The 13,828-nt window shown below is 46.2% G+C and overlaps 1 protein-coding gene across 2 annotated transcripts; it reads left to right on the top strand.

Moving 5' to 3' along the window:
• The first annotated feature begins 333 nt into the window (after positions 1-333).
• trappc11 (trafficking protein particle complex subunit 11) lies at positions 334-13,816 on the top strand. Of its 2 annotated transcripts, none has more exons than XM_079352686.1 (30): positions 334-526; positions 2,323-2,551; positions 3,134-3,303; positions 4,000-4,070; positions 4,835-4,949; positions 5,041-5,140; positions 5,238-5,311; positions 5,898-5,994; positions 6,304-6,437; positions 7,226-7,367; positions 7,797-7,890; positions 8,010-8,089; positions 8,180-8,258; positions 8,475-8,529; positions 8,891-9,036; positions 9,550-9,611; positions 9,840-9,972; positions 10,169-10,299; positions 10,397-10,522; positions 10,602-10,795; positions 10,886-11,034; positions 11,192-11,313; positions 11,434-11,553; positions 11,635-11,700; positions 12,245-12,401; positions 12,496-12,607; positions 12,707-12,798; positions 12,923-13,056; positions 13,247-13,414; positions 13,510-13,816. In XM_079352686.1, exons 2-30 carry the CDS (start codon positions 2,348-2,350, stop codon positions 13,552-13,554), a joined length of 3,372 nt encoding a protein of 1,123 aa, XP_079208812.1. In that variant the 5' UTR covers positions 334-526; positions 2,323-2,347; the 3' UTR covers positions 13,555-13,816. The 2 variants fall into 2 exon arrangements, with proteins under 2 accessions (XP_079208812.1, XP_079208813.1); XM_079352687.1 differs by lacking the exon at positions 334-526 and adding an exon at positions 568-781.
• Positions 13,817-13,828: the final 12 nt, after the last annotated feature.

Here is a 13,828-nt window from a genome sequence, read left to right as displayed (position 1 = left end):
TTTCACACAGTAGCTTAATTCAGCTGATGTGTGCTGTGTGAATAAATGCAAGCAGCTCTTAGACACTTTAATTTGTTCAAAGTAGCTCTATAATGTTTTCAAAAATAAGTTGCATGATAGAAGGGCCAACGGGGAGAGGAGATCATTCATCGTAAGACTACAGGGCGCACAATATTATTATCTTTTTTTTATTTTTTATTTTTTTTTATTTTTTGGATTCCAGGGACTCCTTAATTTCCCTATATATTAAAACACGTGGGGAAAAAAATACAAAAAGAGAAGAAATAACGATATTGGCGTAAAAATGTAATACGCTCGGTGGTGCTTTTACTTTGAAAAAAATCAAACCGGAACGGCAACTTGAGGTTTAGCCTCAGGTGGCTAAAGCTAGCTAGTTTGTTGTTTTTTTTCTTCCCTTACTGGTTGGCTGCTGGATGTTTTATGGCTCTTTTCTGCATGTGCCGAGTTTGACACGTCGATAAGCGGCCTTCAGATGTGAGAGCAGCCCTGAGACGGAACCTCGGAGGTTCGTAACGAATAACTGTGACGTTAATTTGACGGTTAAAACCTCGCCCACGAGCTCACCGTTAAGCTTCATAAACTGCAGGAAGCTAACTGTCAGCTTTAACTCTTCCACTTTGAGTGATGCAGCCGAGCTGTGCTTTATTGTCACATTTTGTACACAACATTGTTCTATAAATTCTCTTTTTTACAGGATGCTAAGAGCAGTGCTAGAAGCGTTAGTCCAGTCAGTTTTTGTCACTTCCGCTTCTGAGTCCAGGTATTTTATCGTCTAGAAATAAAAATGCATGAAGCATAATCCTCTTTTTAAACGAATAGCAGTGTTTTTTTATTTACAAGTTGGTCTCCATGTCGTGAAACATTAAACACCGGGCTGTGAAGAAGTGAGCTGTCACTGTTAGCAGCTAATGCTAACCCTCAGGTCTTGTGACCTGCAGGTTGTTTTCAGTTCCTGCTGCTGAGAGGAGCATTTATTTAATTAATGAAGAAATGATGCAAACCCTCCTCACAGTGCAGATACATGAAGGAGAGCTGTTTAGCGATAAGACAGGTTGATATTAGTGTGGATCTGAAAGAGCAAAACATGATGTGAGCAAACTTAAAGGGGACATATTAAAAAAAGTCCACTTTTACAAGTTTTAACATTTATTTGGGTAACCTGAGTGTCTATTGACCCACGAAATGTTAAATAAATCCATCCAGTCCTTTGTTTGTGGTCTGCAGAAGTCTGACAACACAGACAGAAATGCTCCGTTTCAAATGTGTTCTCCTTGTGATGTCACAGTGGGAAAATCCCCTCTCTCCTAGTATCTCCATCTATGGACTCCACTTCAAGACTAGAGCTAAACTTTTTCACATTTTTATTCTCTCTGCAGAGGAGTTTTGTCTACTGGGAAAACTCAGGGGGCGGGGCTTATTGTATTTAAAGAGACACACACACCAAAACAGAGCGTTAAGAGAGAGCTGGTTTCTTCAGGGTCACAAACCTCCTCTGCTGCTTGAGTCATGTTATATTTGAACCAAAGCACAGATGTTTCATGTAGAGCACAGGGGGACGCTGTTTGAAAAGGATAGATGATACGTCCTCTTTAACGGGAGCAGCTGACAGCTTGATCTACTGAGGTACACAGGTATTTGTTTGGGCCTGAAAGACCTCCTGTATCTGTCCTTGTGATGGTGGAACTGAGCCGATCTGTTAGAGATGGAGCTCAGCTGCCTGCTGGTTGTCTATGAAAGGATTATCAAATAATAAGATAGTTTTGTTTTAGTATTTGAAACCTTAACTCACAGAAAACACTGAACTGTCATAATGATCAAGGAATCAGCCGATGATTATCTGAGAAACACTTTAGATTTTATCCCGGCCTTTTTCCTTTTTTATCTTTTTATTTTTAACCTTTATGAAACTCAAGACAAAAAATCAAGAATCAAACTCAGCGTTTTCCAGCACTGTGAGGATTATCAGTATCGACTGAGAAAACAACGTTTTTAGTGTTTTTGCACCAAAAAAAAAAAAAAAAGAAACAGTAAGCAAAACAAAGCAAAGATTCTCCTGTAAATAATAATAATAAATTTTATTTGTTTGGTGGCGCCTTTCAAGCCACCCAAGGTCACCTTACGTAGGATAAGGGGCGGGTGGGGGGATGGTTATCAGTCCAGCAGAGGGTGTGTGTGGGGTCATGGAGGAGGTCGCAGAGGTAAGTAGGGGGCTGGATGGTATGTAAGGAGGAGGTTTTTGGTGTTGCACAGGGAGCCAGTGCAGATGTGTCTGATGCGTTCGTGTGACTCTGTGCTGTGCAGGTGATTCGTCCGTCGCACCGACACCATGGCAGGTTCCCAGTGGGAGCTTCCTCCGGAGCTCTGCTGTCGGCCCATGGCCTTCGTGGCGTTGACTGGTCTGGACGTGGTGTACAATGCCGTGCACCGGGCCATATGGGACGCCTTCTGCGCCAACCGGCGAGCCGACAGAGTCCCCATCTCATTCAAAGTCCTCCCGGGAGATCACGAGTACCCCAAGTGTCGCACTAAGGTGAGCAGAGGACGGAGAGAGAGCCAGAAGTGAATGAACAAACAAACACAACTTAACACAGCGGTTCCCAAACTACTTCTTTTTATTGTCAGGCCCCCCGCACACGTCAACAAATACATTTTGTGTTTATACAAAAACTACTGATAAAAACATCCTTTGCTGTCAAATATCTGTATTTATAGAAAGTATCTGAGATTTTCCAAAACAGAAAAAGAATGACAGCATCAACGTAAACAAAAATATCAAGACAAACGTAAAGTAGCTGCTACATACTACATTCAATGAAACACTTTTTAAGATTCAACATCAGGCCCCGTGTCCACCTCAATGCTTCAATTCAGTTTTTATAGATGAAGAGCGCTTGGATGTCCGGCATCGTTTTTCCGAGCGGCTCAAGTTGAAACTCTTCTGACTTTTCAGAAAGGACGATGTTGACGTTACCAATGTTTTTTTTTTGTGGGCCCACTTTGGGAGCCGCTGGCATCCTCCGCTTCCTTGAACATCATTCACACACACCGGCGTGTTCTTCATGTGAGGTCGGTGTGGCGCTCTGATTGTGTTGATGTCGTGTCGTCTGTGTAGAGGACGTCGTACGAGTGGTACATTCCTAAAGGCATCCTGAAAACAGGCTGGATGAACAAACACCTGAACCTGGTCCCGGCTCTGGTTGTCCTCTTCTACGAGCTGGACTGGGACGACCCTCAGTGGAAAGAGAAACAGTCTGAATGTGCCACCAAAGTGGAAATAGTCAGGTACGTACACACACACACACACACACACACACACACACACACACACACACACACACACACACACAGAGCAGGTGGATGCGTTTTGTCCGCTTCCTTTGACGAAGCTGTTTTTCATATTCAGCCGCTCAGGGCGGTTTTTTAGTCTGGTTGTTGTTTTGTTTCTTCAGATTTAAACAGATTCTCAGCATTTGTTTTTTATTGGGCGATCAAATCTCACGTCTCGATATTTCTTCACTGGATAGCGATACTCGATATATTGATACGTCTTTTATTAACAGTCAGTTGCACAAGTTCAGCATGAACATGAAAATAATTTTTTGCATCCCAAAATAAAAAAGTGTTTTGTTGTCGATATGAACGATCTTGTCTTCTCCTGTTTCTTGTTTGAAAATATATTGATATATCTTAAAAACTTGACATATCGCTCAGCCCTACACATAATAACCATCATGTTTAATCTCCAGCTTTCACGGCTGGGCCTGGCACCTCGACATGAGGACTGTATTTATGCTGAATTTAGTGATTTATGATTCTTTTGTTCCAAACTCTATTCGCTGGGTTTGGAGCTGAAAGAGTCTTTTTTGTCGGACGTCGAATAAAGAGTCATGAACAGACTGGGCTTCAATCAGAGGACACTTTGTCAAAGAGCAGCTGTTGATGTCTCTTCATATACTCACCAAGTGTGTTTGTCTGCAGGACCAGTCTTCAGGGCAGGAACACCAAGGTGGCCGTGGTTCTGATCCAGAAGAAAACTCCCCTTCCTCCAGGTAGACCTTATTTATTTATTTATTTATTTACATGGTGTGAGACTGTGCCTGCTGACAGCATTAAAGGCAGGGGAGGTCATTTCCTCCACATCCACTATTTAAGACTTTAGTTGAAATTGTCTGAAGTGAGGGGCGGGGCTTTAGAGGGCGCACAGATCATCACGCCTTTAAAGAGTCGATTCTGGAGAGAAGCTGAACACCACTCTCACTGTGCTCAGGCTGAGATACATGAAACAACAACAACAATCTCCTCAGTGTCATCTGTCATTAGTCAACCATGAACCAATCAGACTGCTGCTTGACTAGATTATTATTAGAGATTATTAGATTATTATTATTATAGACTATTATTAAATTATTATTATTATAGACTATTATTTGATTATTATTATATAGACTATTATATATTATTATAGAATATTATTATATATTATTATTAAACTATTATTAATTATTATTATTAAAGACTATTATTTGACCTCTGGTCGTCATTCAATCCTAAATTTCAATCAGACAATTGAACTTAGGAGGCTCTTTAAAGTTTCCAACACAAAGCAAACTCTACCGTGCTGAAGCCCGTTTGACCCCACACAGTCCAGAACTGTATCAGTGCTGTGTACTGGGCTCCGGCTCAGCACGCCTCCTCGGCCCGGCACTGAAACAGGAAGTCTGCTATGATGGAGTGTAACGGGTCCCCTCACTTAGAGAGCTGCCCCGCCTGTTTCCTCGTCTCTTTAACATTTCTCACGGTGTCGTTTGTACAGGAGAGGACCTGGTGGCGTCGGAGAGAGCGGCCACTCTTTGTAACTCCTGTGATCTGTCTGGAAAGAGTCTGTTTGTGCTGCCACACACCGACCACTTAGTGGGCTACATTATAAGGTACAAGTGTTTCAAAACTGAACGCACACTTCTCTTCTGATTATTCTAATTCTACGTTCATTGACGTGAATGTTTCCCTGTGATTGTGCAGGCTGGAGAACGCTTTCTACGAACACGCGCAGACGTATTACTACACCGAGATCCGTCGGGTCAAGTCTCATAAAGAGTTCCTCAACAAGACGACACATCAGGTAGAAGAAGAAGACGCACACGCACGGACAAATCTCTGCAGATCAAATGTCCCACGTGCAGGTACGCTCATCACGTCCTCTCTCTCTCTCCTCTCAGCTGCTGTTTGTGCGACACCAGTTTAAAATCGCCTTCTTCAGCGAGCTCAAACAGGACACGCAAAACGCCCTCAAGTAAGTCCTTTCATTTATCCTTGTTGTTGGTTGTGATCAAGACAGTCAATACGAACTTTGGCTTTTTATGGTCGAGGTTTTCACTTTGGGCTCACGCGGGCTGTTGGAGACTTTTTTATTATTTTTAAATTAAACGTTCCTTCTCTCCCTGCTGTTCATTCACAATTAGCCTAAAACTCCTTAAAAACCCAGATTTTCTTTTTTTTTTAGGTCACGGTCACCTTTATTGTCAATTGACCTTGACTTCAAAACAAAACTTTTTTTTTTTTTTTTCTGAGCAAATTTTACAGGAACAGCAAAAAAAACAAAAAACTTTTAATTAAAACAACACTTTCTTAATGTAACTTTACTTCTAAGCAGATAAATAGAAACACAGTTATGGTGTTAAGTTCTGGTGTTTCGTATGAATGAACTTGGACTCACATGGACACACAAACAGAACCCACACTGTGACACACTCCTCCTTTGTGTAACCTGTCCAATAAAGCCCAGTCTGCTTCTGAGAGGATTCCTGTCCACCGTTTCTATGGCAACCGTCTGAGTCTTTACAATCTCTAAAAGTCACTTTGTGTGTCTCTGTCCAAAGGTACTACAGAACTGCGTACAGTCTCGTCCACGAGCTCAGAGCCCACGAGACCAACATGTTGGAGATCAAAACGATGGCTGGATTCATCAACTATAAGGTACACGTCTGTCTTTGTATCGGGCTGACGACTCGCTCGCTCGCTCGTTGGAGACTTCTGAACTCTCGCAGCTGAGCGTGTGTGCTAACCTCTCGTTTCATCGACAGTCACTGAGCTGTTTCTGACGGGTTTCCACCTCTTTGTTTTAAAGCTCTTGATCTTTTTGAACGTTCATGTGCAGCCTCCAGCAGATGGACGTCCCCTGACGTTCCTCTCTCTCTCTCTCTCTCTCTCTCTCTCTCTCTGTCTCTCTCTCTCTCTCTCTCTCTCTCTCTCTCTCTCTCTCTCTCTCTCTCTCTGTGTCTCCAGATCTGCCGTCTGTGTTTCCAGCACAACACTCCTCTGGATGCTATAGCTCAGTTCAGGAAGCACATCGACCTGTGCAAGAAGAAGATCGGCAGCGCTGAGCTGGCCTTCGAACACGCCGCCTGGATGTCCAAACAGTGAGACTGAATAATACTGTAAAACTTCAAATAAAGGCCCATCCCAGTTTTAAAGCCCGCCCCCCCTTTTACTGGACTGCTGTTTCCAGACGTTTGGACAAATATCGCAGGAGACATTTGTTTTATCAGTATCCTGATTCTGAATTTGTAAACCCTACAATTTTCAAATCTCTCCCGTCTTTGCTGTAGCTTTTGTTTTGAGAGTAGTTAAGAGCTCGTCTCCTCTGTGACGCCTGTCCCAAATAAAGACTGGATCATTTCACAGACCGAAGCAAATAAAAGCCCCCGGACCGCTGTCTGACGTTTCACAGCACATACACACATGATAGTCCTGAATAGAAACCAGTCAGTCCGTCCCCTCACCCGTGTGAACTCTACAATCAAACAGAAAAGCAGCTCCCTCAACCGTGTTTGTACTTTTCTGAAAAGCATCAGATTCAGACTTAAAGGCCTTTGCACACTGACTCCGAAACTGAAGCTCGTTCAAAATAAATGGTCTTGTTCTGTCGTGGACGGACCCGGTGGTTCTGATTTTGTTTTTCAAGGAGTGAAAGAGCTGACGCAGCTTGATCCCTCTGCGTGATGAGTACGAGACAATAACAACATACGAGCGTCTGACTGCGTGTGCGAGGTGTCTTTGAGTAACGTGTGCAAACGGACCTGAAGGTTTAACTCTCTAAAACATGGATTCCTTCAAAATGAGTCAGTGAATGTGTCGTTGCATTTGTTCATCGTCCGACACGCCGGCACACTCGCTCCCTCGTCTCATCTCTTTTCTTCCCCGTCAGGTTCCAGTCGTTCGGCGAGCTGTTCGATGAAGCCATCAAGTTGGGTCTGACCGCCATTCAGACGCAGAATCCCGGCTTCTACTACCAGCAGGCGGCCTGTTACAGTCAGGACAGGAAGCAGCAGGCTCAGCAGCTCTGTCAGGTGATCAGCTGCTTTTACCCCCTCTCAGAGTCCTCCTTCTATGCCTGCTGTTGCCATGGTGATTTAGGACGCTATTGTTCAGTTTGTGCAGACACAATCAGGGGGGAATGGTCCGGTGTGTGTAGTCACACGACCAGAACGCCGAACATCGTCCTGCCGGTCGTGTACGCTGCTGCACGACCGACGACACGGGACAGAGCTCAAATCCTGCCTGACCTTAAAAAAAAAAAAAAAAAAAAAAAAGGGCGTACGACTTAAAAATGGGCTCTCAGTCTTTACGCCCGACTAGAGCGAGTTCATACGAGGACAGCGGTGACTCTTTAGAGACGTAATACAGCCGGCTGTGAGGTCTTCGTTCATATCTGTGAAATTGTGAGTTTCTTGTGCAAAACAACAAAATCAGCGTTCATGTTTTTGTTTTTTTTCTAGGCCGGAGCGACTCTTCCCGCCTCTGAAGCTCTGGAAACCCAGAGTGGAGGACTGGACTTTTACGGTCAGAGAGCCTGGAGACAAGGACACCAGAGTACGTGAACACACGCACACACACACACACACACACACACACTCTCCGTGTGTTTACGTCCCATTTAAAGAAGAAAGATAAAAGTTAAACATGATCCCTCTCATCTCACTCTGTCCCAGGCATCGATCCTCCAGACGCAGAGAAGGAGAAGACGGGGATTCTGGTCCTGCAGGTGAAAGAGAGAGACGTCCCACACTCTGTAAGAGCTCCCACACAAACACACGCCGACTGTCAGTAGAGACCACATGGAGTCACGTCTCACTCCTCTCTGTCATCCTGCTGCTTACAGGAGCTGATCATCGCTCTCCTCAGCAACGCCGTCGCTCAGTTTAAGAAGTACAAGTGTCCTCGGATGAAGAGCCACCTCAGTGAGTGTCTCTCATGTCTCCACGTTTAAGTTAAAGAAACACAGACGCACAATATCAGAAGCCCCGCCCCTTCTTGATTGTGATTGGTCAGTCAGGGAGCTGTGACGTTGACGTCACCGCCGCAGCGTCGATCAGATGTTTTTATTCAGGTACTTTTGTGATGCGTTCCTTCTCGATGTTTTCCCGTCACTCAGCGTTCGTCTCGTTCTCTTGCAGTGGTGCAGATGGGCGAGGAATACTACCACGCTAAAGACTACACCAAAGCCCTGAAGTAAGTCCACACCCGCACGCCGGAGGAGGAAAGTTTGACACATGGAGCAGGATGTTATAAAAACAGAAATGATCAGATAGAATTAAAAGCTCCATAAAGGTACAGACACATCTCCGGGGTTTGGCGCTTAAAGCTCGACCTCGCCGTTTACAAGTGTGTCCGAGACAAAAGTGGGGTGCCAAATGCAGATACTTTCATTTAAATAAATGGCAGCTCCCTAAATGGATTTTCCCGCCAATTTGTGTCATCACTTCCTGAAAGCCGAGTATTAATCAGCACGAGCTAACGTGTGTGTGTGTGTGTCTGTGTGTGTGTGTCTGTCCGTGTCTGTGTGTGTGTGTGTCTGTGTGTGTGCGGTCAGGCTGCTGGACTACGTGATGTGTGACTATCGCACAGAGAGATGGTGGGGCCTCCTCACGGCCATCCTGAGCACGGCTCTGCGCTGTGCGTACCTGATGGCCAGCGTCAAAGACTACACCATCTACTGCATGGAGCTGCTGGGCAGAGGTGAGTGAGCTGTTGGAACACGGCGCGCTCGCACTGACCACGAGGCGACCGGCGCCCCCTTATAACACAGCTCATCTGAAGTGATTTGTGCTCCTTTCTGATTGGCTGATCGGTGGTAGCTGCATGCGCACCAATCAGGCTGCACTGCTCAAGCTGATGGCGCCGGCGTTAACCCGGAGAACGCACCGCGACACTTTTGTCGTAACGTGCGTATGTATAAAGACGGAGCGTGTGGACAACGAGCCGGGCGGCGGCGGGTCATCACGACCGACTCGAACATTTTAACGTGTCAATTTGTTTGGTGCTTTTTAAAATGATTCCTTCTCTTTTTTTTTCTGTTTGAAAAGAACTTTTATCTATTTATTGACGAGCAAGAGACGCCAAATAAAGTCCTTTTATTGGTTTTTAATTAGGGATGTGAGGTGTCGATACAATATTGTAAGAATTGATATTTATTATATAATCTGATTTATTGTGACTCAAACATCATCATTGATTCCTCTTTTCTTCTAGCTTCGACCTTGAAGGAGGAACAGAAGTCGAGGATCGAGAAGAATCTCCTCAAAGTTCTGACGGTGAGGAACACATCCATCCAGAACTCAAAGATGTGGATTCATATCCTCTAAACATTTGTCAGAATCAGAACTTACAGATTGATCCGGAAAAATATTCAATATTTTTTTTATATTTTTTAAAGTCTCCTTCATCCTTCAAGAACTGTGAATTTCTCCACGCGTGATTCTCACACATCAGGATCATACCTGGAAGTAATCTCATCTCTTCCTGTGTCTCTCTTCTTTCAGAACGAGGTCCCGGACGCCGAGCCCGACTGCGACCCGTCCTCCGTCAGCGCCGCCACCTCGCTGTGGAGCGACCGCATGGCTTCAGCCGGATCCAACGAGCTGACTGTGGAGGTTCAGGACTACATCCCGTTCAGTAAGAAAACACGTCCGCTAAGTCCGACTCGACTACGAGAAACGTGTCGCCATCCTGGCTGCACCAGACGATTTGACCCAAACGCTCGCTATAGAAGGAAGGCGCTCTATTGTCCCTCTCAGAGTGTTCGTCTTTGTTGTTCTTGTTTCTCTTGAAGACGTTCACCGTCTGCCTTGTCTCTCTCTTCTGACTCCAGTCCAGTGTAAGGCCAAGTTCCAGTCCCCCAGCTTCCACGTAGACCAGCTGATCCAGCTGCAGGTTTTCCTCCGCTCCGACTGTCCCAACCCGCTGTCTTTCAACAAGCTGGCCGTCAGCCTCAGCAACCAGGTACGCCGTGCAACATGAGCCAACCACACATTCATACTACATGAGGCTATAATGTGTGTGTGTATGTGTGTGTGTGTGTGTGTGTGTGTGTGTGCAGGAGTACAACCAGTGGTGCGTGGTGGAGTCTTCAGGTCAGGAGCGAATGAGTCTGCTGCCAGGAAAAACCAAATGCTTCAACTTCAGCTTCGTAGCTAAGACGGAAGACGTGGGGAAGAAGATCGAGGTGAGATGAGTGTGTGTGTGTGTGTGTGTGCGTGTGCGCGTGTGTGTGTGTTGTTAACTGACTGTGTGTGCGCGTTCAGATGACAGGCATTGAGGTGATGCTGGGCGGTGAGCGAGGCCGCTGTGTGTTTGTGAGCTGGAGAGGAGCCGGTGGAGACGCAGCGTCTAACCACGAAGCCCTGCAGGCGAGCAGGTCGTCACGCCGATGGGGGCGGAGCATGGAGGCTTGTCCGGAGCCGGACTGGGACAGCCTGAGCATGCAGCACAGCACCATGTAAGGGTAGTGAAGAGACGCACGACAGTCCCAGAAGCCGGTTTCACACATCAGGTCACAGAAACGTGTTTGTGTCTGCGTCTTCTTCAGGATCATCTCCAGAGTGCCAAAGATCTCCGTTCAGCTGAGCCACCAGCCGCCGGCCCTCCACAACGAGATGTACTGCATCAACCTCACCGTCCAATCACAGGAGGGGGGCGTGGCAAAGGATGTCAAACTGACAGCTGGCCTCAAACCCGGTACACTTAAAATATCCCCCCTTTAACAAAAACGCTCTTTGTAACTCATTCTGATTCAGCTGCAACTTTTAGTAAATGTTCTCAAAGTGGTGACATCATCACATCAGCGTCAGTGATTCTGTTTGTTTGTTTGTTTGTTTTTGTTTTGCTTTGCCAGGTCAGGACGCCAATCTAGGCCAAACCACACATGTGACGCTGGATGGCTCAAAGGTTTGTGACGAGTCCGCTCCCGCCCTGCTCCATGACGTCCCTCTGGGAGATCTGAAACCTGGAGAAAAGGTCCACACACACACACACACACACACACACACACACACACACACACACACACACACACACACACACACACACACACCTGTCTGTCAGGGTTTGACTAACTCTGGCTTTGTGTTTGTGCAGCTGGAGAAGCGCGTGTATGTGAAGTGCGAGTCGTGCGGGCCGAGGGTCTTCCTGTTCCACGTGGCGTACAGCATCGACACGGCGGTGGAAGGACGACAGATCGTCTGCAAATGTCACAAGGTGGAGACGACGGTCCCGTGGACGCAGCCGGCTCAGGTGTTTCTGTTGCCTCACTCTTCTCTCCTCTTCTCCATCTTTCAGGATGAGACGGTTACCATAGAGACGGTGATCCCGTTCGACGTGTCGGTCAAGTTCGTGTCCACTAAGGTGTGTACCTGCTCGAGTGCATTCAGTCAGAGGAGGGCGCTCTGCTCCTCCACGACTGTGTTGACAAAAACTCCTTCCTCCTAAAGCTGCTTTAATAAAAAAGATCAAATAAAAATCTTTGAAGTACGCAGCCAAAATAAAATCCTGTTTTTTGTTGGTTTATTTTGCTTAAAAGAAAAGCAAACGAAAGAACAAAGAAAGTCGTGGCTCTCTTGTGCTGTGGTTAAAAACCTCAGGTCCACCCAGGTGCATGCTGGTCCTCCACCTGCCTCGGACTTCAGGAACTTTAGGTGCCCAAAATACATTTTAGATAAACAACACCACCCAACTGATAGTGAAGTAAATCCCAAACAACAGTTTGATTGTTGCACTGTAGAAACAAAGAGGATGAGCTGCACGCTGCAGGCTCGTTGGGTTTCACGCTCGCAGTTATGCGTCTCCATCTTCACTTTGCAGTAAGTCAACAGTGACCCTGCAGCAGCAGCAGAGAGCTTGGCTTTCATTTTATTTATTGAAACGATTGTTGTTGTTTGTGTGTTTGCAGTTTGAGCCGTTGGATCGAGTGGCGGTGGACGTCCCCTTCCTCTTGATGACTGACGTCTCGTCCTCGTCTCCCTGGCCTCTGCTGCTGGCCTCGTCCTCTCTGCAGCTGCTCACTGTGACCAGCAACACACCTCGGCTTCAGTCACAGATACAGGAAGGTACCGCAGACTTTTATTTATTTATTTATTTATTTATTGTCTCCAGATTTGTAGCCGTACGTACAGAAAGTCAGACGTGTTTGTTTGTGTCCAGTTGTTCTGCAGACGGGCGAGTGTGCCAGCGAGTGTTTCTGTGTCCGCTGTCCACCACAGACCAACAGCACCAGCACCATCGCTACAGGACAGTACCTGTTATCATGGAGGAGGTGGGCACACACACACACACACACACACACACACACACACACGCTGCAGAGTAATCAAAGCAGCCTGTAAGGATCTTAACTCTGCGTCTTTATTCACAGAAAGTCTTCGAGTGCGGACAGTCCTCTGATCCAGACTACAGTCACTCTACCTCACATCATCCTGGAGTCTGTCCCTCTTTACATCCACGCCGGTCAGTCAAGTAAACACACACACTTCACTTCAACGCTCTGATGTCTCTGATCTAACCGCTCTGAGCGTGCAGAGAACTACTTCCTGTTCATCGGTAGCTGCGTTGTGTTTGTGCGTCCGTGTAGATTTGCCGTCCTTCGGACGAGTCAGGGAGTCTCTCTCGGTCCGATATCACATCGAGAACAGGACGGCGCTGGTGCAGGAGGTGGAGATGGCCGTGGAGCCGTCGGACGCCTTCATGTTCTCCGGACTCAAACAGGTACAGCTCTCTCATTTAAACCTGGGACAAATACACTTTGACCTTCCTGTCTTATTTTGACGTGAAAGGGCGTCGACCTTTCATTCTTCTCCGGCACGCTGTAAGACCTTTTTGTCTTCATGCTATAATCCAAGAACTGTAACAGACTTCCATCCAAAACATCAGATAAACGCTGTGAATGTTTGTGCAGGTCCGTCTGCGTATCCTCCCTGGCTCCGAGCAGCAGATGCTCTATAACTATTACCCGCTGATGGCCGGTTACCAAACACTACCACAGCTCAACATCAGCCTGCCGCGCTGCCCGACCACCAACACGCACTCACTGAGACGCTTCCTGCCACAACGCATCTTCGTCAAGGTGACAAACTCAAGAGAGAGAGAGAGAGAGATGGAGACAAATGTTTAAAGATCTTTAAAGTTTCATTCTGTGTGTCTCTCTCTTTGTGTCCTCAGCCTCAGGGTCGACAGCTGGACGACGCCTCCATCGCTGCAGCTTGACCAGGAAACACACGACTGTAAATAAGGAGAAGAAAAACAACTTTGTGTAGTTTGTTCCAGGTGTACGATTCCTCACAGATATTACAATATTAACACTATTTGTTCCACATGGCTCCGTAAAGATTAACACGAGAGAAACGTCAGGAGATTTGTCTCCAGAGTTTTAATGCCCATGAAAATAATGAACTAAATGGAAGAAATCCAGTAAAAATGTGTGAAACATGAATGTGCTGAAGTTTTGATTAAACTGGTGTGATGTAAACGAGTGTTCCTG

Source organism: Symphodus melops (genome assembly GCF_947650265.1).
Source record: "Symphodus melops genome assembly, chromosome: 9".
Lineage (NCBI taxonomy): Eukaryota > Metazoa > Chordata > Actinopteri > Labriformes > Labridae > Symphodus > Symphodus melops.
The sequence above is the reverse complement of the archived record's forward strand: the minus strand, read 5'-3'. Positions and strand labels throughout refer to the sequence as shown.

Coding starts and splice junctions, on each gene's coding strand:
- trappc11 (XM_079352686.1), top strand. CDS start 2,348: ATGGCAGGTTCCCAGTGGGAGCTTCCTCCGGAGCTCTGCTGTCGGCCC. Junction 6,438..7,225: donor GCCGCCTGGATGTCCAAACA/GTGAGACTGAAT, acceptor CTTCCCCGTCAG/GTTCCAGTCGTTCGGCGAGC. Junction 11,554..11,634: donor TCGTCTGCAAATGTCACAAG/GTGGAGACGACG, acceptor TCCATCTTTCAG/GATGAGACGGTTACCATAGA.